At 36.4% G+C, this 21,780-nt stretch overlaps 1 protein-coding gene across 13 annotated transcripts in view; it reads left to right on the top strand.

The window, feature by feature from the left end:
• LOC123768086 (zinc finger protein 84) overlaps window positions 1–5,350 on the top strand; it is a 64,540-nt gene extending 59,190 nt beyond the window's left edge. For 12 of the 13 annotated variants that reach the window (XM_069306878.1, XM_069306872.1, XM_069306876.1 and 9 more), the window contains 2 exons: window positions 1,227–3,512; window positions 4,361–5,350. In XM_069306878.1, the coding sequence (XP_069162979.1) occupies window positions 2,708–3,512; window positions 4,361–4,512 (957 nt within the window). In that variant the 5' untranslated portion in view covers window positions 1,227–2,707 and the 3' untranslated portion in view covers window positions 4,513–5,350. Of the gene's footprint in view, window positions 1–1,226; window positions 3,513–4,360 lie in introns of those variants that run through there. The other variant, XR_011223237.1, reaches the window with a different exon arrangement.
• The last annotated feature ends 16,430 nt before the right edge of the window (window positions 5,351–21,780 follow it).

The following is a 21,780-nucleotide window of genomic DNA, read 5'->3' as shown; positions in this document are numbered from 1 at the left end:
TAGGTCAATGTGTTGAACATCTATATTCTCAAAATTATTGGGCTCATATATGTGTGTGACACATTATATTCTATGATCAGTGTTTTTGCTGTTATTACACTATATACACACATTGTATTTACCTATCTACATGTGTGTTCACCATAACGAGCCACAAAGTTCGTATGGTGAGCCCAAAAAACAAGAGTGGGCTGCCACACCCAGCCAGCCCTACCTCATTCCTTCAACTCTAACTCGTCCACATTACTCCTCCCACAATACCGTTCATGGTTTTATTACACTATATACTCACACACGTTATATATAAGTATCTACATGTTTTATTCACCATAACTATACAAATAAGCTGGTATGGTGTCCAAACAACATAGTGGCCACCATACACTTGTATGGTGGCCAGTGCACTGCATGACAAGTCACACAGCAGCCAACCGACGACGCTACCTCCCTCGCCAAAATGTCTTCTTCCAACATACTCCTTTTGCTGTTATTATACTCTATACACACGTTATATATAAGTATCTACGTGTTTTATTCACCATAACTGTACAACTAAGCTGGTAAGGTGTCCAAACAACATAGTGGCAATAAAACACTGCATGAGAAGTCACACACATCCAGCAGACAACGCTATCACCCTTCCTCCTCACCATGATTACTCCTCCCACCATACTATGCACATCTCTAATTCTCACCACAATGCTGCTATTATCAGAATATTGGTCACTAAATTCTATAAATGAATAATTTCCCACAAGTTTATTTTGTAATGAAACATGAGAAGTCATTTGATGATTCTTAGATGGATGAAATAATGGCAGTGTGCTGTTTCCAGTGCTGTGAACATCTTGAACAGCATTGATTCACTGATATCTGAACATTGTACTAAGTCTTTATCTCAGTCAGGCTCTTCTGTAATACTATCATATCTAAATAAAACCGGTTACATATATATTTTGACATTTTTTAGGCGATTCTGTGGTCACAAGCTGAACAGCAGTGCTGTTAGCTGATGCTGCATGCACCAGCCTTGGCTGCTCACTCAATACTAAGGCTCTCGTATTTACTAAAATATTAATTAATGTACAGTATATTGTTTTCCGTGCATTGAGAAAGTAAGGTTTCATATATCCTGATAATCTAGTTTTCTTAACAAAAGTTTAACAAATGCTCCTAAATATGCTTCATGAATCTCATTCAAGCCATACTGATCTTTTCCTTTGCAGCTCATGAATGTACTTCACGAGAACCTTGCAGTTCCAGAATCTGGTGGCATAAGCTCATTCAAGTTACAGAAAAATGGCATGTACAGCATAAAGTTCCATCACCATGTTTTCCAAAGTCTCAGGCTGGGTTACAAGAAAAGTAAAAATTTATTCCATTAATGGTTAAAGCATAGATAAAACCTAAAGTTAACCTTTCTTCAGTGTTCATGTCCTACCATTAACATCCAGTGTGTAGCCTATACAGTATATCCTTTTACATGTAAATATTTTATAATGTACAACATTAGTACTCATTACAGTAAAGTTTTTATCCATTCATTTGAAGTGGGTCACACATAATATGACCAACTAGTGCATTGAATTTCATGAAGCCATCAGAGATATCTTGCCTATTCTGTGAACATTGAAGTTGTACCTATTATCAGAGATAATGTGCATTTCACACAAATCTTCTATAATTTTGTTGAATTTACATGACTCTTTTTGTTATGCAGAGTGTATTCCTGGTCTTAAATGTTTATTCTGGTGCAGTTTGACAAGTTATTAATATTTAACTAATGTACTGTTGTATTAAATGAAAGCAAACTGTAAGATGTATCTTAGAAAATCCAAACCAAGGGTCCCTAGCAGTAAATAAGTACCTGGCAGTTAGACAATTGTTGTGAGTGTCATCTTGAGGAAGGTCAGTAGTGGGCTAAAGGAAACTGTAATAAGCCTTAGGAACAGGGCTTCCTGTCCTTGACAGTGTGAAACCTTTTGAAAAGTTTGTCATATTAGAGATAACCCATTTCATTGATTTTTTTTGTCTTCACAAAAGTCTGTTTTATGTTCAAATCTTGTTTTGGTGTAGCAACTATTTCATACAAATATTTTCTAATCTATTTTGTAATGTGTAAAAATTAAGTCGGGATTGATATCTCATTTAGTGTTTCCTAAAAACTCAAACAAGTTAGAAAAGCTATTTATTTTAATACTCATGTGCTGTAGATTATATTAGAACAATTGCCAATGTTCTTAGCATAGTAAACAAAGACATTTTCCCTAGAAATGTGGATGTTCATATAGAGAGATCATAATTTGTTGGGAAGGAGTAACTAAGTAAACTTGTAATAGAAATTTCATCATCAAAACACACCCATAGATTTTACTAAACATTTTTACCGATGTTCCGAGATTGAAAAATCATTTATAAATTAATCTAATTTATAGAAATACTAGCTGTCATACAATGGAGAAATCATGTAAGATTTAATGCCTATACACTGTACAGTAATACCTATCAAAATGTGTACCAATACCAAATCATAAAATACAAGAGCAAGATCAAAATCATTTAGTTTTCTAAATCCTTTAAATAAATACAGTGCTGTATTTGATATACTATAATAAAGTATTATAATTATATAATATGATGATGATATAATTTTAACATGAGTGAATTTCCATAAAGGTGAAAAATCATATTGATGTTCAGTGTCTAAATGACTTCACAAAAAATGCATCTTCTAAGAAATATTAGAATTCATAGGGGAGAGAAACCATATCAGTGTTTAGAGTGTCTTAAAGACTTTTCACAACAGTCACTTCTAGCTAAACACATGAGAGTTCATTCAGGAGAAAAGCCATATCAGTGTTCTGAGTGTCTAAAAGGTTTTTCAGAAAAATCACTTCTTGCTAAACACATGAGAGACCATTCAGGAGAGAAACCATATCGATGCTCAGTGTGTCTAAAAGACTTTTCACAAAAATCAGCACTGACAACACACATGAGAGTCCACACTGGAGAAAAATTGTATCCATGTCCAGAGTGCCTAAAAGACTTTACACAAAAATCAAATTTAGAAAAACATATGAGAGTTCATAGAGGAGAGACACCATATCAGTGTTCAGAGTGTTTTAAAGACTTTAAAGATAAATCAAATCTAGTAAGACACATGAGAATTCATACAGGAGAGAAACCATATGAATGTCCAGTGTGTTTAAAAGACTTTTCACAAAAATCAGTTTTAGCAACACACATGAGAGTTCACACTGGAGAGAAACCATTTCAGTGTTCAGAGTGTCTAAAAGACTTTACACGAAAATCCTTTCTTTCATCGCATATGAAAGTTCATTCAGGAGAAAAGCAATATCGGTGTTCAGAGTGTCAAAAAGATTTTTCACAAAAATCTTATCTAACAACACACATGAGAGTTCATACAGGAGAGAAACCGTATCAGTGTTCAGTGTGTTTAAAAGACTTTAAACAAAAATCACATCTAGCAAGACACATGAGACTTCATACAGGTGAGAATTATTATCAATCTTCAGATCATTTGAATTCTCAAGAAATTGAAACCCTATCAGTGCTTTGAGTGTCCAAAAGTCTTTTAATGTAAATTGTCTTGTGTAAAACATTTGAAGATTTATGCAAAAGATAAATAACCATATCAATGTTCAAAATATCTGAAAGATTTTTCTCAGAATTCTAATATACTAACAAAAGTTACTTTATAAAGAAATTAAATAAGATCAGAGCTTTGAACATATTATATACAGTAGTATATATATTTGCTTTAACTAATAATTTTAGACTGATGATAAAGAATAGAACTACTATGGCATTCAGATTGTTTAAATTATTGCTGCAAATCTGTTCTTTAAGAAGGTACTTGGGGAAGACTGAACTTGCATCTCTGGATTTCCCAATAAAACATGCGCTATGATGAGCTTAAAATTATCTTCACCAGAAGTTCTACTGGACTTTGAGTTTTAACCCTTGGGCATCGGTTATTGTCCTGGTTTGTCTCATTACCTGGGGGTAATGAGGTTTTTGTCATATAACGATTTAAACGTATTGTTTGGGTTTTACATGTATAATGCAAAAATGGTTATAATAGTTCTTTGTGGATGTAAGTAAAGAGAAATAATTGATAAACAATCGGTGAAACATCCGAGGATTAAACAAGAAGAATTAGCAAAGTTGGGCACCGGTTATTGACAGGCACTGGACCCACCACCACACAATGTTCTAGAGTGCCTCCATCCAGTGAAATGACAAAAATTCTCATATTTCCGTGTTTTTCTTACATTTTGAATACAAATTAATAATTCTATAATAAAAAATAATGTTTTAAAATTTTTTTTGCTCACAGGTATGACGATAGCCTCCGTAGCCACTGTCAAATGGTTAAAGGCATCAGCTGGTACCTACAATAAATTTTGTGAGATTTTACACTTGAATGTATGTTGTGATGTTTCCACCTTGTGCAACAATCACTTGCACCATGAAATCACGATAATGTGATGTATTTAACACTTTCAGCTCACGGCGATGGATATCGCATCCATAATTAACAATATGTATGTCAGGCAGACACACATTTTGCGTCCAAAATTAAAATATTTGTTAAGATTCAATTTATTATTTGATTATTATGTGACTACTGTAATTTTAAAATATGGGCCTTTAGATTGCGAATAATTTGATACCAAAATGAAAGATGTAGCACAGAAATTGAGGTCAGAACACTGGAAGAGTATACACATTTTAACGTGGGTGCGCGCTCCTGGGGAAACGCCAGGCCCCCCTTGGGGCGGGCTGAAGCACGCACCAGGCTGCACAATGTGTTAAGGAAGTATCGTGGAAGTGTTTCAACACCCATTGCCATAATATTTTCTTAGATGCATCATGTTATTGTGATTTCATTGTGCAGTTAGTTGTTCATGTTAAATATTCTCAGCTTAATAAGCTAAAAAGCTTAGAGGAAACAGCTGGGAAAATAGCAAGTGGCTTGCAAGTCAAAATAAATATTAGAATATTCGGTACTGCTTATTGAATCTGGAGAAAGTAAACAAAATACTGAAGTGTGTGTATATTTGAGGTTTGTGGACTTTTGTGAAATGCATTAAAGAATTTTTTAGGAGATCTTATATTGGCTTCAAAGGCATAATGAGTGATTGGTTTGAAATACAGTACAGTAAATACTTACTCTGTATGATATAAAAATAATTAATTTGGATTTGGGGAACTGAATTTTAACACCAAAATTCAAACTGTGCTAGGTTGGCTTTACCCATATGCAAATTAGTGTGTGAGATTTGTGTAATGAAGATGTTTTAATACATGTTACCCAAATATTAGACTTTGACCTTGAAACTCCTTACACTTGTGTTTCTGAAACTTAATTACAGTACATTCGTGCCTTTTAGTACATTCTAATAATTTTGCATTTCATCATGTTATGTATTTGTGTATGTTAAAATGATGGGTGTATTTAATAATAATGTTTAAGTTGCTATGGTGTTATTGAGAGAATAAAAATTAATGAGCTTTCTAAGCTCTATGGAATGTAACTCGGAGCTATTACATTTGACTTCTTTCTGAGATAAAATCCACAGTCAGGCAGAATGACATAGCACTAGTGCCACAACTTTCCAAGCGTTCCCTACAGGTTATTTATAAGTGCTAGGGTGTTCCAGTCCAAAATGACCAACAGTGATAAATTCCCTCGAAGGTTTTGAACCTTTTTTTGGTATCACAAGGAAGTGAATGAGATGTACGTCAAGTTTTGTGAAATATATGATAAAGGCACAAAAAAATTTATACCAAAACAGAGATGCAGAACTAGGGAAGAGGATTAGTTCAACAGAAATTGCAAGAGGGCCATTGACCAAAAGACACAAAAATGAAATCAGTACAGGAAGAGGCCAAACCCCCAAACATACCAGTGATACAAAGATGTGAGAAACAACTACACGGCAATGAGGAGAGAGGCAGAAAGAAATTTTTTAAATGGGATTGCAGACAAATGTAAAACAGAACCAGGTCTATTCTATAAATTCATAAACAACAAATTGCAGGTAAAGGATAATATTCAGAGGTTGAAAATGGGAAATAGATTCCCGTAAAAAGAAAAGGAAGTGTGTGAAACACTAAACGAAAAGTTCCAAAGTGTGTTTGTTCAAAATGAAATCTTCAGGGAACCAGACACAATAAGAATTCCAGAGAACAACATAGAGGTGTCTAGAGACGAAGTGGAAAAAATGCTCAAGGAGCTAAATTTATTTATTTATTAATTTATATACAAGAAGGTACATTGGGATTGTGAGGATACATAGTATAGTAATTACAATCTTGTAAAGCCACTAGTACGCGCAGCGTTTCGGGCAGGTCCTTAATCTAAGAAAATTTTAAGTAGGTAAATACTTTCAAAATTTATAAAAAATGATAACAGTTACAAAGCAAGAAAAAAATAAAAGATGAGAGAAAATTGTAGGTATATTAAAGCACATAAGTAGCTCAGATTGATTGCAAAGACAGCTTGAATGGTAGTTGACAAAAATTAGTAGGCACAATACAGCATATGGCTAGCACATAAAAGAAGACAGCAATGAACACAATGATAAAGTTGTTTGGGTTAAGTACATAAAGATTGGGAGATTAAGTAACACTAGATACAGAGCAAATTTAAAGCTCAGTGTAGGAAACAACGAAGATGAAATTAGGTACTTTTTGGTTCTGTATTTAAATGAGGCAAAAGTTTGACAGCTTTTCAATTCACTAGGGAGTGAGTTCCATAGATTAGTTCCTTTAATTTGCATAGAGTGTTTACACAGATAAAGTTTGACCCTGGGGATATCAAAGAGATATTTATTTCTGGTGTGGTGATAATGGGTCCTGTTATATCTGTCCAGGGAAAGTTTCAGAGCATGGTTTGCATTTAAGAACAGAGTTTTGTAAATGTAGTTGACACAAGAGAATGTGTGGAGGGAGTTAATATTTAACAAGTTTAGGGATTTAAACAAGAGAGCTGAGTGTTGTCTGAAAGCAGAGTTTATTATTCTGATAGCAGATTTTTGCTGGGTGATGATGGACTTTGTCGGAACACCCGACACCATTTAATAATATCAATTCTACAGGCAGATAATATTGCTGCCATTGTATACACAAGTTAACCCATATAAAATGTAGCTTGTAGTGGAATTTTCCATCAATAGAAAATGGGATATCATTGCCACATACTATTATAAATTCTCCACCTATTTTGTTGGGAATTAATCTTAAATATTCTTAGTATTTTCTTAATACTCTTAATATTCTTAAAAGTCTTCAGACTTTTACCATCATAAAAACATCTTATTTGAATTAACTTAATTATCAGTATCAAAATAAAGTAAATGTGACCCTTCTATCAGTTACTGATATCGCTACAAAGTGAGGGAGGCGTCAGTGAGGAAGGAGTAGTCAGCCATTGTTGTTAAGACCAGAGGCGCAGGAAGCAAATTCGGCTCCTATCATTTCTCTTGGACGAAGTGTGAAGGAGATCAGAGTAGTGGTCTTCCATCAACACGATGTCAACATAATCAAGGGAAGTGTTCTACCGAAACCCATTTATCTAATCATTTTTGGCCATTAATGTTAGGTAGATATTGGGCGAACCGGTTAGAATGTGAACTCGCCTCATACTAAAGGTAATTATGCCTTGGTAATTATCATATATAATATACAGTGTTTTCTCTGATATAGCTGTCATATATTAGGATTCTGGCTTTACAGCTAGAGCCTTTACAGCTTTGACAGGAACAAGAAGAGGAAGCAAGCTTGGTATATCAGTTACTGGGTGATGGAAGCTGCCTCACACTAGGATAATTTGCTGTCTACATCCTAGTTATACCTGGTGGACTAAACCTGTTGTACAATAAGATAAGGAACCTCCTCAATGTATACTAATATATGTAGTTTAATACTGTAGTTTGATTGGCTGCATATATATAAATTCAATATAAACCCCCCTAATGTGTATGGATCGATTTGTGAGATTATTGCAGAAATACAGTCCACTTAACATCATACAAATTGCTATCGAAGTATATAAATTAACGTAAATATAAATTCTATATAAATTCATATAAATTAAATAAATATAAATCTCACAGATCGGTTCCCACATTATTTGGTCATCTTCGAACTGGATGACATTATTTGGTCATCTTGGTACTGGATGAACCAGTTAACCAGTGGATTCAATAAATATACTAGTGCATTGTGATTTATACAATAACAATATTGCCAGTCAAAGACGGCAGCGTAGCCTCCCTCAAGCGAGCTCAGGAACCCCTCAGCTCAGTCCAGCCTCATCAGCGGTTTCATGGCCAACCACCGATTTGGTGGGATGTTATTCTGTGAAATGACAGCGCTTATATTGAAGCCAGCCAAATTAGTGGCTGTGTCCTCACGAGATTGTTCACGGATTACGTGGTGTTAATTTCGCGAGAGATTATCCACGATTTTTTGTAGTTAGTTTCGCGAGGTCACTAATAATATTTAATACTCCTTGATAATATTAGAAGTTTCATACAGGCAATTAAGAGGCTATCATCAATAATTGTGTATATTATTTCTCTTAACACCCTTCAACAGCAACACACTTTTACCCAAGACAAATCAGATCAAGACAAACTCCTTGATTCTGTCGTCATCTCTTCACGTGATTTTCCCTAAGAATCTGAAGGAGAAGACTGTGCTGCCATCGTGATCCATGAATTGCAAGATAAGATAAAGTATTCAATCAACACAATTAAGTGACATCAAATCAGCTTATAGAGTGGGAATCAAATCACCTGGTATAAGTAACAGGATAATTCGAGTTAAACTAGATTGCTGCTCCTGCAAGTCAGACCTTATCAAATCTGCAGTCTCTTGTAAATTCACTGTTAATGTGAATCAATGTCTGACCAGGTTCAGACAAAATCTTTTATTTAAACTGTGTGGTTTCTGCAAAATATCCCCTGTAATTAAACATTGTTTTATGCGAGATGGTAAAATTATAGCTAAGAGGACTGACACTGGAAAAACCTATTGAATAACCATTGAAGCTCACCTCAATTCTTTCCTGAATGACTGTGGGATAGCTGCTGAATAACCAGAATTCAAATTATAATCTCATTAACTACCAATGTGTACTATAGTTCTGCCTTTCCTTTCAAAAGGTTTTAACTTTATTTAAAAAAGTCATCTTTATTATTGTCTTTTTTTTTTCTTTTTTACTCCCTTGTTCCATTGTACACTGGATTTGCCTGTGTCTTCTAGTATAAACTTTATCATCCAATGTACCTGAGTGTGTGTCTATTTAATCTACCATTTTGTTTTAGTGTAACTTTAGTATTCCACTATAGTGGTCTTATAATATTATAGTAAGTAAGCTATTTGTTTTATTTATTTCTTAATTGCTTTTTTACTTTTATTGGTCATCTATTGTTATTAATTATTCTAGTTCATTTTTACTTTTCTTAAGTTCCTATTAAGTTTTTATTACTTAAATTACTGTTAAGTTTATATTACTTTAGCATTTTTATTCTACTTTTTTTGTAACCCAGGGGCCAGATTCACGAAAGCACTTACGCAAACACTTACGAATCTGTACTTCTTTTCTCAATCTTTGGCGGCTTTGTTTCCAATTATTAAACAGTTAATAAGCTCCGAAGCACCAGGAGGCTGTTTATAACAATAACAACAGTTGAATGGGAAGTTTTCATGCTTGTAAACTGTTTAATAAATGTAACTAAAGCCGTCAAAGGTTAAGGAAAGATGTACACGTTCGTAAGTACTTGTGTAAGTGCTTTCGTGAATCTGGCCCCAGGTTGCCTAGCCTCACCACCCTTGCTCCATTGTGCTCTTGGCTTTGCCTGTGCAATTTTGATCATTAGTGCAAATTATTACCTAAGTGTACCTGAAAGTACCTTCAAGCAACCTACCTCATTTTTGTATATAGTTTTATATATTCTTTTTTTTCATAGCTAGTTCTTTTATAATTGTCATTTTTGGCTTTTCTGTAAAACAGCCCTCTTATGCAAACTATTATAAACTCAGACCTTAACCTTTTATCTAGTATCTATGACAATCATCACTTTAATGATCAAAATTGCAAGTATTATACAGCACATGTGGAAATACAGATGTGTGGAAAAAGGCTAACATAGTTCCAATCTACAAAAGTGGAAGCAGAGAAGACCCCCTTAATTATAGACCGGTATCATTGACAAGTGTAATAATCAAAATATTGGAAAAACTAATTAAATCTAAATGGGTAGAACACCTGGAGAGAAATGATATAATATCAGACAGACAGTATGGTTTTCGATCTGGAAGATCCTGTGTATCAAATTTACTAAGTTTCTATGATCGAGCAACAGAGATATTACAGGAAAGAGATGGTTGGGTTGACTGCATCTATCTGGACCTAAAAAAGACTTTCGACAGAGTTCCACATAAGAGGTTGTTCTGGAAACTGGAAAATATTGGAGGAGTGACAGGTACGCTTCTAACATGGATGAAAAATTTTCTGATAGAAAAATGAGGGCTGTGATCAGAGGCAATGTATCGGACTGGAGAAATGTCACAAGTGGAGTACCACAGGGTTCAGTTCTTGCACCAGTGATGTTTATTGTCTACATAAATGATCTACCAGTTGGTATACAGAATTATATGAACATGTTTGCTGATGATGCTAAGATAATAGGAAGGATAAAAAACTTATATGATTGTCATGCCCTTCAAGAAGACCTGGACAAAATAAGTACATGGAGCGCCACTTGGCAAATGGAATTTAATGTTAATAAATGCCATGTTATGGAATGTGGAATAGAGGAACATAGACCCCACACAACCTATATATTATGTGAGAAATCTTTAAAGAATTCTGATAAAGAAAGAGATCTAGGGGTGGTTCTAGATAGAAAACTATTACCTGAGGACCACATAAAAAATATTGTGCGAGGAGCCTATGCCACGCTTTCTAACTTCAGAATTGCTTTTAAATACATGGATGGTGATATACTAAAGAAATTGTTCACGACTTTTGTTAGGCCAAAGCTAGAATATGCAGCAGTTGTGTGGTGCCCATATCTTAAGAAGCACATCAACAAACTGGAAAAGGTGCAAAGACATGCTACTAAGTGGATCCCAGAACTGAAGGGCAAGAGCTACGAAGAGAGGTTAGAGGCATTAAATATGCCAAAACTAGAAGACAGAAGAAAAAGAGGTGATATGATCACTACATTCAAAATAGTAACAGGAATTGATAAAATCGATAGGGAAGATTTCCTGAGACCTGGAACTTTAAGAACAAGAGGTCATAGATATAAACTAGCTAAACACAGATGCCGAAGAAATATAAGAAAATTCACTTTCGCAAACAGAGTGGTAGACGGTTGGAACAAGTTAGGGGAGAAGGTGGTGGAGGCCAAGACCGTCAGTAGTTTCAAAGCATTATATGACAAAGAGTGCTGGGAAGACGGGACACCACGAGCGTAGATCTCATCCTGTAACTATACAGTCTCCGTGGTGTAGTGGTAAGACACTCGCCTGGCGTTCCGCGAGCGCTATGTCATGGGTTCGTATCCTGGCCGGGGAGGATTTACTGGGCGCAATTCCTTAACTGTAGCCTCTGTTTAACGCAACAGTAAAATGTGTACTTGGATGAAAAAACGATTCTTCGCGGCAGGGGATCGTATTCCAGGGACTTGCCCGAAACGCTACGCGTACTAGTGGCTGTACAAGATTGTAACAACTCTTGTATATATCTCAAAAAAAAAAAAAAACTACACTTAGGTAATTACATGATGTAAACAATGGTTTAGCGTGTAATCACAATGTTTCTGTAATTAAATTAACTTGAATGTAAGATCTCTAAGCAAACACTTTGATGATGTTAATGACCTGATTCAAACAGTTGACAACAAATTCTCTTTTGTTGTGTTTACTGAAACGTTTACTGAAATGAAAAATTAAAAGAGGACACTACTCAACTCTACAACATACCTAACTACTCAGCTATTCACAACTGTCGTCTTATACAAAGAGGTGGTGGTACTTCTCTTTACTACCACCAAGAACTGACTTGCTTAAAAGTAATTAAATCTAAAGACCCTTATGGAGAGTATATATTTGCCTGTTTCAGAGTCAAGGGTAGCGGTGCTGTCCTGACTGTGGGGGCATTCTACAGGATTCCTAACACTGATGTGACTGAATTTAACTCTAACCTTAGAAATCTAATACTAGAGAACAGACTGAACAAAAACCACTTAATTATTTCTGGGAATTTTACAAATACAAATACAAATATTTATTCAGGTAAAGTACAAAAAGGTGAGATACAAAAAGTTGATGGATTTATAGATAGAGCTAGTACATACAATGCCTAAAGCCGCTATATTGCGCAAAGCGTTTCGGGCAGGAAAAACACTAAGACTAAAACTTAATACTAATTGAGATGAAAATATAAAGTGTGTTGAGAAAATGAAAAAAATATTAAAAAAAGGGGAGGGGGGGGAACATGGCAGAAAAAATAGCAAAAATACAATTTGGTCAACAAACAGCATTGTTTAAAATAGTAGACATGGGTTGACATTTTGGGGGTGAGGTAGGTTACATGGCGTTAATTAGGTAGTACTTAGTTTTTATTTTAAACTGGTTGGGAGAGGTAGAGTCTTTAACATAATTGGGAAGGTCATTCCACATTCTGGGTCCCTTGATTTGTAAAGCATTTCTAGTTTGATTAAGTCGTACTCTTGGAATATCAAATACAGTAGGTATTTGTTTCTGGTGTGGTGCTCATGGGATCTGTTAAAACTTTCTAGGAAGATTTTAAGGTCAGGATTGACATTACATTTCAGTGTTTTATTTATTTATATATATATATATATATATATATATATATATATATATATATATATATATATATATATATATATATATATATATATATATATATATATATATATATATATATTATATGTTTCATTGAATATGACCGCATATTCTGTATTTATTATTTTCTGGTTTAGGGCTTCTATCCCTCTAACTATTTTCTTAGCATCAGGGCTTAATTGAAATAGGAGTTCTCCAAAACTCATTTTCGTACTTTTAAGGTGAAGAAAAGAAGTGATTTACTATAGAGTGTATTACACTTATTTGTATAATTTGCACGACGTTTCGAACCTCCATGGTTCATTCTCAAGTGAACAGATCTTACAATACTAGTTGATTTTATACCCGCATTAGGTCAGGTGATAATACAATGAAGGTGAAAACATGGGGGGATACATAAGGGATAAACATAGGGGCTGCAGAAGGCTTATTGGCCCATACGAGGCATCTCCTATCTAAACACAAAGATTAATCCAGTGTAATTGGCCTGTTATGTTGGACATTGTCTTCTGTGTTGGCATCGATATGTTCTTGTCTTGTCCTTACTCTCATGGTGGGTAGAGTAAATAGTTCCGTGATTTGGGTGTTCATGGTGGGTCGCTCTATTCTTATGTGAATTGCCTCAAGAATTTGTAATCTTCTTGAATCTTGGGTTTTGTCTATTATGCAAGTATTCTTGTTCAACATTTCTCTTGTTAGAGTAATGTCATGGGCTTGTCTCATGTGATTCCTAGGGGCACCAGATTGAAGATGGCATGTCAAACGCCTCGTCAGCTTGGTCGACGTCATACCTATGTACTTACATTGAAGGTTACATCCTTCGTGGGGGCAAGTGTACATGTATACAACGCTTGACTGCTGTAGAGGGTTCTCCGTCGGCTTCGGGCTGTTTTTGATAAGGAGTTCGGAAGTCTTCTTGGTTTTGTAGAATATTATCAGGTTTATGTTTTGGTTAGGAGTAGTGCTTTTTACTCCTTTACGGATTATTTCTTTCATTATTCTTTCCTCTTTTATATGTTCACTGTGCATGGTTGATTTGTAATATAATTTTATTGGGGGTGTTGTGGTTTCTGTTCTAGGTTCTGAATTATACCAACGGTCCAAGTGTCTTCTTATAGCAGCGTTTATTTCCGCGTTGCTATATCCGTTGTTCACCAATACCTGAGTTACTCTTTCAAACTCTCTACTCACGTTGCTCCATTCAGAGCAGTGGGTAAGCGCTCGACGAATATAAGCATTGAGAACACTGGCTTTGTATCTTTGGGGGCACTCACTTCTACCGTTCAGGCATAATCCTATGTTGGTGGGCTTGGTATATACGTTGGATTATGCGTTGGATTATGCCTGAACGGTAGAAGTGAGTGCCCCCAAAGATACAAAGCCAGTGTTCTCAATGCTTATATTCGTCGAGCGCTTACCCACTGCTCTGAATGGAGCAACGTGAGTAGAGAGTTTGAAAGAGTAACTCAGGTATTGGTGAACAACGGATATAGCAACGCGGAAATAAACGCTGCTATAAGAAGACACTTGGACCGTTGGTATAATTCAGAACCTAGAACAGAAACCACAACACCCCCGAAGGATGTAACCTTCAATGTAAGTACATAGGTATGACGTCGACCAAGCTGACGAGGCGTTTGACATGCCATCTTCAATCTGGTGCCCCTAGGAATCACATGAGACAAGCCCATGACATTACTCTAACAAGAGAAATGTTGAACAAGAATACTTGCATAATAGACAAAACCCAAGATTCAAGAAGATTACAAATTCTTGAGGCAATTCACATAAGAATAGAGCGACCCACCATGAACACCCAAATCACGGAACTATTTACTCTACCCACCATGAGAGTAAGGACAAGACAAGAACATATTGATGCCAACACAGAAGACAATGTCCAACATAACAGGCCAATTACACTGGATTAATCTTTGTGTTTAGATAGGAGATGCCTCGTATGGGCCAATAAGCCTTCTGCAGCCCCTATGTTTATCCCTTATGTATCCCCCCATGTTTTCACCTTCATTGTATTATCACCTGACCTAATGCGGGTATAAAATCAACTAGTATTGTAAGATCTGTTCACTTGAGAATGAACCATGGAGGTTCGAAACGTCGTGCAAATTATACAAATAAGTGTAATACACTCTATAGTAAATCACTTCTTTTCTTCACCTTAAAAGTACGAAAATGAGTTTTGGAGAACTCCTATTTCAATTAAGCCCTGATGCTAAGAAAATAGTTAGAGGGATAGAAGCCCTAAACCAGAAAATAATAAATACAGAATATGCGGTCATATTCAATGAAACATGTTTGAAAGAAAACCTGCTGCCAGTATACACCAATATATATATATATATATATATATATATATGTCGTACCTAATAGCCAGAACGCACTTCTCAGCCTACTATGCAAGGCCCGATTTGCCTAATAAGCCAAGTTTTCCTGAATTAATATATTTTCTCTAATTTTTTTCTTATGAAATGATAAAGCTACCCATTTCATTATGTATGAGGTTAATTTTTTTTTATTAGAGTTAAAATTAATGTAGATATATGACCGAACCTAACCATCCCTACCTAACCTAACCTAACCTATCTTTATAGGTTAGGTTCGGTTAGGTAGCAGAAAAAGTTAGGTTAGGTCAGGTTAGGTAGGTTAGGTAGTCGAAAAACAAATAATTCATGAAAACTTGGCTTATTAGGCAAATTGGGCCATGCATAGTAGGCTGAGAAGTGCGTTCTGGCTACTAGGTACGACATATATATATATATATATATATATATATATATATATATATATATATATATATATATATATATATATATATATATATATATTATATATATATATATATATATATATATATATATATATATATATATATGTATATAAAACGCTGAACTGTAATGTCAATCCTGACCTTAAAAGATTTCTAGAAGGTTGTAACAGATCCCATGAGCACCACACCAGAAACAAATACCTATTTGATATTCCAAGAGTACGACTTAATCAAACTAGAAATGCTTTACAAATCAAGGGACCCAGAACGTGGAATGACCTTCCCAATCATGTTAAAGACTCTACCTCTCCCAACCAGTTCAAGATAAAAACTAAGTACTACCTAATTAACTCCATGTAACCTACCTCACCCCTAAAATGTCAACCCAAGTCTACTATTTTAAACAATGCTCTTTGTTGACCAAATTGTATATATGCTTTTTTTTCTGTCATGTTCCCGCCCCCCCCCCCTTTTTTTTTATTTTTATTTTCTCAACACAATTTATACTTTAATCTCAATTAGTATTACGTTTCAGTCTTAGTGATTTTCCTGCCCGAAACGCTTTGCGTAATAGTGGCTTTAGGCATTGTATGTTCTAGCTCTATCTATAAATTCATTAATATTTGTATCACCCTTTGTATGTATGTACTTTACCTGAATAAACATTTTAATTTGAACAACGAGCTGGACAGGGAGGGGGTGCAGTTAAGGAAATAGTCGACTTGAGGGCTATTTTGTTGCCCCAGGTCAATATTGAAGTCACCCCCCGCCCCCCCAGAACTATGTAACTTTTGTTGAGGTTGTTGTTTATGATAAGATTCCTCAAGTTATCTGTGAATGCAGCTATGTTAGTATTGGGAAATCTATAAATTTCTCCAACATTCAAGGAGGATTTAAGGGATTTAATCAAGAATTGAGCAAAAGTAAATTCACAGTAGTCATCTCTATCACTAATGACACTGATGCAGATGAAGGTATCTTGGTAGTATATAGCTGTGCCACCTCCTTTTTTGTTAGGCCTACAGTTGTGAATGGCTCAATAACCAGCTAAGTTGAAAAGTTGGGTATGATCTTTACTTAGCCAGGTTTCTGTTAAAATAATGAACGATAGTTCAGTACCTAGTGCTGATAGTAGTGCATTTATATCATCAAAATATTTACTAAGTGATCTGACATTTTGGTTGAAGACTGATAAGCAAGTGTTATTTCGGAGTTTGTTTTTTGCCTGGTGTGCTGTGTAATACCTGCAGTGGTGATGATCAGTGTGGTTATTGAAAATTTGAGATAGTAGATTTTGTTCCGGATCCATATCAGCTTGCATGTGGATGCAATGGAGTCAAGGTACAATAGGAAAGCAAGTACAGAGCAGTAAAATACTAAATCTGCTAAAAATATAAAATAATTATGGTAAACAGATTAAAAGAGAAAAATGCAAGTATATATATACAGTATATAAATAGAAAAAATAAAAAAATGACAATCACTGAAATGAGACAGTAATAGCAAAAACAAATGATAATTCTATAAAGTTAATGATGTTGACTCGGCAGATATTCTTGGAATATCAAATACCTGTATTATTTGTTTCTCTTGTGGTGTTCATGGGTTCTGATACTGCAGTGACTGCTTCAAGAAACACATAGTCAAGATTAGTATTGACTTCACAGTAGCTCTACAGACACATGTACTCACTTAGTTGTTCTTGCGGGGGTTGAGCTCTGGCTCTTTGGTCCCACTTCTCAACCGTCAATCTACTACAAATCAAGAGACCCAGAATATGGAATGACCTTCCCAATTATGTTAAACTCAAAATGTCAACCCATGTCCACTATTTTAAACAACGCTGTTTGTTGACCAAATTGTATTTTTGCTATTTTTTTCTGCCATGTTTCTCCCCCTTTTTTCATTTTTATTTATTAGCTCAACAAAATTTATACTTTAATCTCACTTAGTATTAAGTTTTAGTCTTAGTGCTTTTCCTGGCTGAAACGCTTTACGTAATAGTGGCTTTAGGCATTGTATGTACTAGCTCTATCTATAAATCCATCAACTTTTTGTATCTCACCTTGTATGTATGTACTTTACCTGAATAAATATTTGTATTTGTATAACTGATGTACAGATTCCTGAGCCTGCTAGGATCTATCATATCTACATTTGAAACTGTGTATGGAGTCAGCCTCCACCACATCACTGCCTAATGCATTCCACTTGTTAACTACTCTGACACTGAAAAAGTTCTTTCTAACGTCCCTGTGGTGCATTTGGGTACTCAGTCTCCACCTGTGTCCCCTTGTTAAAAAGTTTATCCTTATCTACCCTGTGAATTCCTCTAAGAATTTTGTAGGTAGTGATCATGTCTCCTCTTACTCTTCTATCTTTCAGTGTCGTGAGGTGCATTTCACGCAGCCTTTCTTGTAACTCATGCCTCTTAGATCTGCGACTAGCCTAGTGGCCTACCTCTGATTTTTTTCCAGCTTCGTCTTGTGCTTGACAAGGTACGGGCTCCATGCTGGGGCCACATACTCCAGGATTGGTCTTACATATGCTTGGTACAAGGTTCTGAATGATTCCTTACACAAGTTCCTGAAGGCTGTTCTGATGTTAGCCAGCCTCGCGTATGCTGCAGATTTAATTCTTTTTATGTGGGCTACAGGAGACAGATTTGGTGTAATATCAACTCCTAGATCTTTCTCTTTGTCCATTTCATTTAGTACTTCATTTCCCATTCGGTATCCTGTGTCTGGCCTCCTGTTTCCACTGCCTAGTTTCATGACCTTGCATTTACTTAGGTTGAACTTTAGTAGCCATTGGACCTTTCACTCAGTCTTTCTAGGTCACCTTGTAGCCTCCTACTATCATCCTGTTTTAATCCTCCTCATAATTTTTGCATCATCAACAAACAATGAGAGGAACGATTCTATGCCCTCTGGGAGATCATTTACATATATCAGAAACAATATACAGTAGTCCAAGGACTGAACCCTGCAGGACTCCACTGGCGACGTCTCGCCAATCTGAGGCCTCACCCCTCACAGTGACTCGCTGTCGCCTGTTGCTTAGGTACTCCCTTATCCAATGGAGTACCTTCCCTTTCACTCCTGCCTGCATTTCCAGCTTTTTCACTAGCTTCTTGTGTGGTACTGTGTCAAAAGCTTTCTACCAATCCAAAAATATGCAGTCTGCCCACCATGCTCTTTCTTGCTTGGTCATAGAATTTGATTAATCCTGCGAGGCAGGACTTACCATCCCTGAACCCATGTTGATGCTGTGTTACAAAGTTCTTTTGCTCCAGATGTTCCACAAACTTTTTTTGCACAAACTTCTCCATGAGCTTGCATGGTATGCAAGATATGGATACTGGCCTGTAGTTCAGTGATTCCTGTCTATCCCCCTTCTTGCATATCAGGACTACATTAGCAGTCTTCCAAATTTTTGGCAATTCCCGTTACTAGTGATTTGTTATACACTACACACAACCAGTGATTTGTTATACACTACACACAACCAGTGATTTGTTATACACTACACACAACCAGTGATTTGTTATACACTACACACCAGTGATTTGTTATACACTACACACAACCAGTGATTTGTTATACACTACACACAACCAGTGATTTGTTATACACTACACACAACCAGTGATTTGTTATACACTACACACAACCAGTGATTTGTTATACACTACACACAACCAGTGATTTGTTATACACTACACACAACCAGTGATTTGTTATACACTACACACAACCAGTGATTTGTTATACACTACACACAACCAGTGATTTGTTATACACTACACACAACCAGTGATTTGTTATACACTACACACACACACACACACACACACGTGCGTGTGTGTGTAATGACATACTTAAAATTTTTAAATAAGGGTGCTTAATGCTTTCTGGGATGGAAGTTTGTTTTTATTCTAATTTATGATTTATAATGAGTAATTATGTGTCTGAGGTAATATTGAGTTGTGCCTCCTCCAGTGTTGACACTAAGTGATAAACGACTGAATAATAATGTTATCAAGGCAAAGCAAAGTATCAAGTATATTTATAAAAATATATATATATTGTGACGGTAACGCGTTGGTGTTCGGCTGTTCAAAGCTAGGGGTATGGCCTCGTCACATAGAATTAAAAAAAATAGAAAATCTGGAACTTCGTCTGTGGTAAGGTAAGGAGAAGACACACAAAACACAAGTAAATTTTAACAATGAAATTTTAATTACGTTAAATAAACAAAACATGAATAAAATGGACATACAAATTCGTATAATAAAATTAATCAAAATAATAAGAAGAATTAAATGACAAAATGAAAAGTTACGTTAAGACAAGTGAGCAATAACAAGCTGTGCAATATACAATAAAATGAGAGGTGCAGGAATATTGGCTTTAAGCTATCACCTCTCTCAGTACACGTAAGCCAAAGCTTTAGTCTACCAGGAAGAAGTGTTAACCGTATGAAAGCACTGAATATTCTGAGGACTGAGGTCGTGGCGGCCCCAGACATCAAGTAGCATGGTGGGTGGAGTGCAGTTGCAGCCAGACTGGCGGCCAATCAGCGAGGAGCCGGCAACAAGACAGGTAGTTTGGCGGTTTGAGCTGGAGCAGGTGTTCCTGGCTGCATACGTTTTGCTCTCTGGCAAACCTTGGAGATGTTGTTGTCGTTGTTGGACATTTCTTCCATAGTAGTTTTATATATTTGTAGTGACGTATTTTTGGAGGGAAGAGCAGTCTCAATCTCTTGAAGGAGATTATCGTCACAACTCTCCCCCGAAGCCTGCGGTTCTGGAAGAAGTACGTCGTTATGTGGTGGAGTAATGGATGAAGTCGCTTCTACTTCATAAACTCTGGAGAGATCATGGGCTAAGATGTTGTCGGAATCTTGGTATAGCGTGTCTCCAGGTTGAATTTCTGCAGTTAGCAAGCCCATAGTAGAAGACGTTGAGATGAGAAGTGGGCGTGCTGCAGGAGGTGTAGGGTGGTGTGGTCCGTGTTGATGGTGGACCGAGCACTTTTCAGGTGTGGAGTGAAGTGCTGGAGCTTCAGGATGATGAAGAGTAGCTCCTTGCCAATTGTTCCGTAGTTCCTTGTAGCAGTAGTCGCTGACAGGTGTATTCTCCTCGCTTCGTTGCTGCATCACGACACCATCAATGTCGGTACCACTGGCGTCGACATGGAGGATGAAGGGCTTATCTGACGAGGTGAGAGTGGAATTAGAATATGGCAAAGGAGCACGATTATTATCCTGAAAGTATTTGGGAAGATCATTAAGGATTTCGGAATTAGAAAGCGCTGACTCCTTGTCAGTGCTTTCGGGAGGAGAAGCTGGGAAGGTCTCACTGTGGATGTAGGGTTCTGTGAAGGTAGAACATTTAGTCAGGACAGTGGGAGGAGTACCATTATATTGCTTCAAGAGGTTGACGTGGCACAGCTGGGTCTTCCGCCGCCTATCTGGAGTCTCTATGACGTAGTTGTTGTTATTTCTGCACTCTTGGACGCGGTAGGGTCCTGAAAACCTGTTTTGTAAAGGTGAACCTGGGATAGGGAAGTAGGCTAGAATGAAGTCTCCTGGCTTAAATTTTCGTACTTTGCTGGTCTGGTTGTAATGAGTCTTCATCTTCTCCTGGGCTTTCAATAGATTATCATGGGCAAAACGGTGGACTCTCTCTAGAATGTGTTGAAGGTTTTGAAGAAACTAGGGCACATTCTGATGCTCACTGAAGGTGACATCTCTGAGAGAGTCTTTGAAAGCCTTAAGGGGAGTACGGCACTTACGGCCGTAGAGCATCTCATAAGGAGATACTCCTAGGGACTCATTGGGGAGACTTCTGTAAATCCACATTATAAGGTCAATTTGCTTATCCCAATCCTTAGAGGTTTCACTACAAAACTTTTTCAAGAGTGCTTTGATAGTCTGATGACTACGTTCAAGAGAACCCTGTGAAGCAGGATGATAGGGGTTGGACAATACCTGTTTGATGTTGAACTCCTCCAGTGTCCTTTTGAAGAGATCACTGGTGAAGTTGGTACCACAGTCGCTCTGAATCTCCCTGG

The sequence above is a fragment of the Procambarus clarkii genome, chromosome 59, assembly GCF_040958095.1.
Source record: "Procambarus clarkii isolate CNS0578487 chromosome 59, FALCON_Pclarkii_2.0, whole genome shotgun sequence".
In the NCBI taxonomy this organism is placed as follows: domain Eukaryota; kingdom Metazoa; phylum Arthropoda; class Malacostraca; order Decapoda; family Cambaridae; genus Procambarus; species Procambarus clarkii.
Note: the sequence above shows the minus strand (reverse complement) of the source record. Positions and strands in the feature narration are given on the sequence as shown.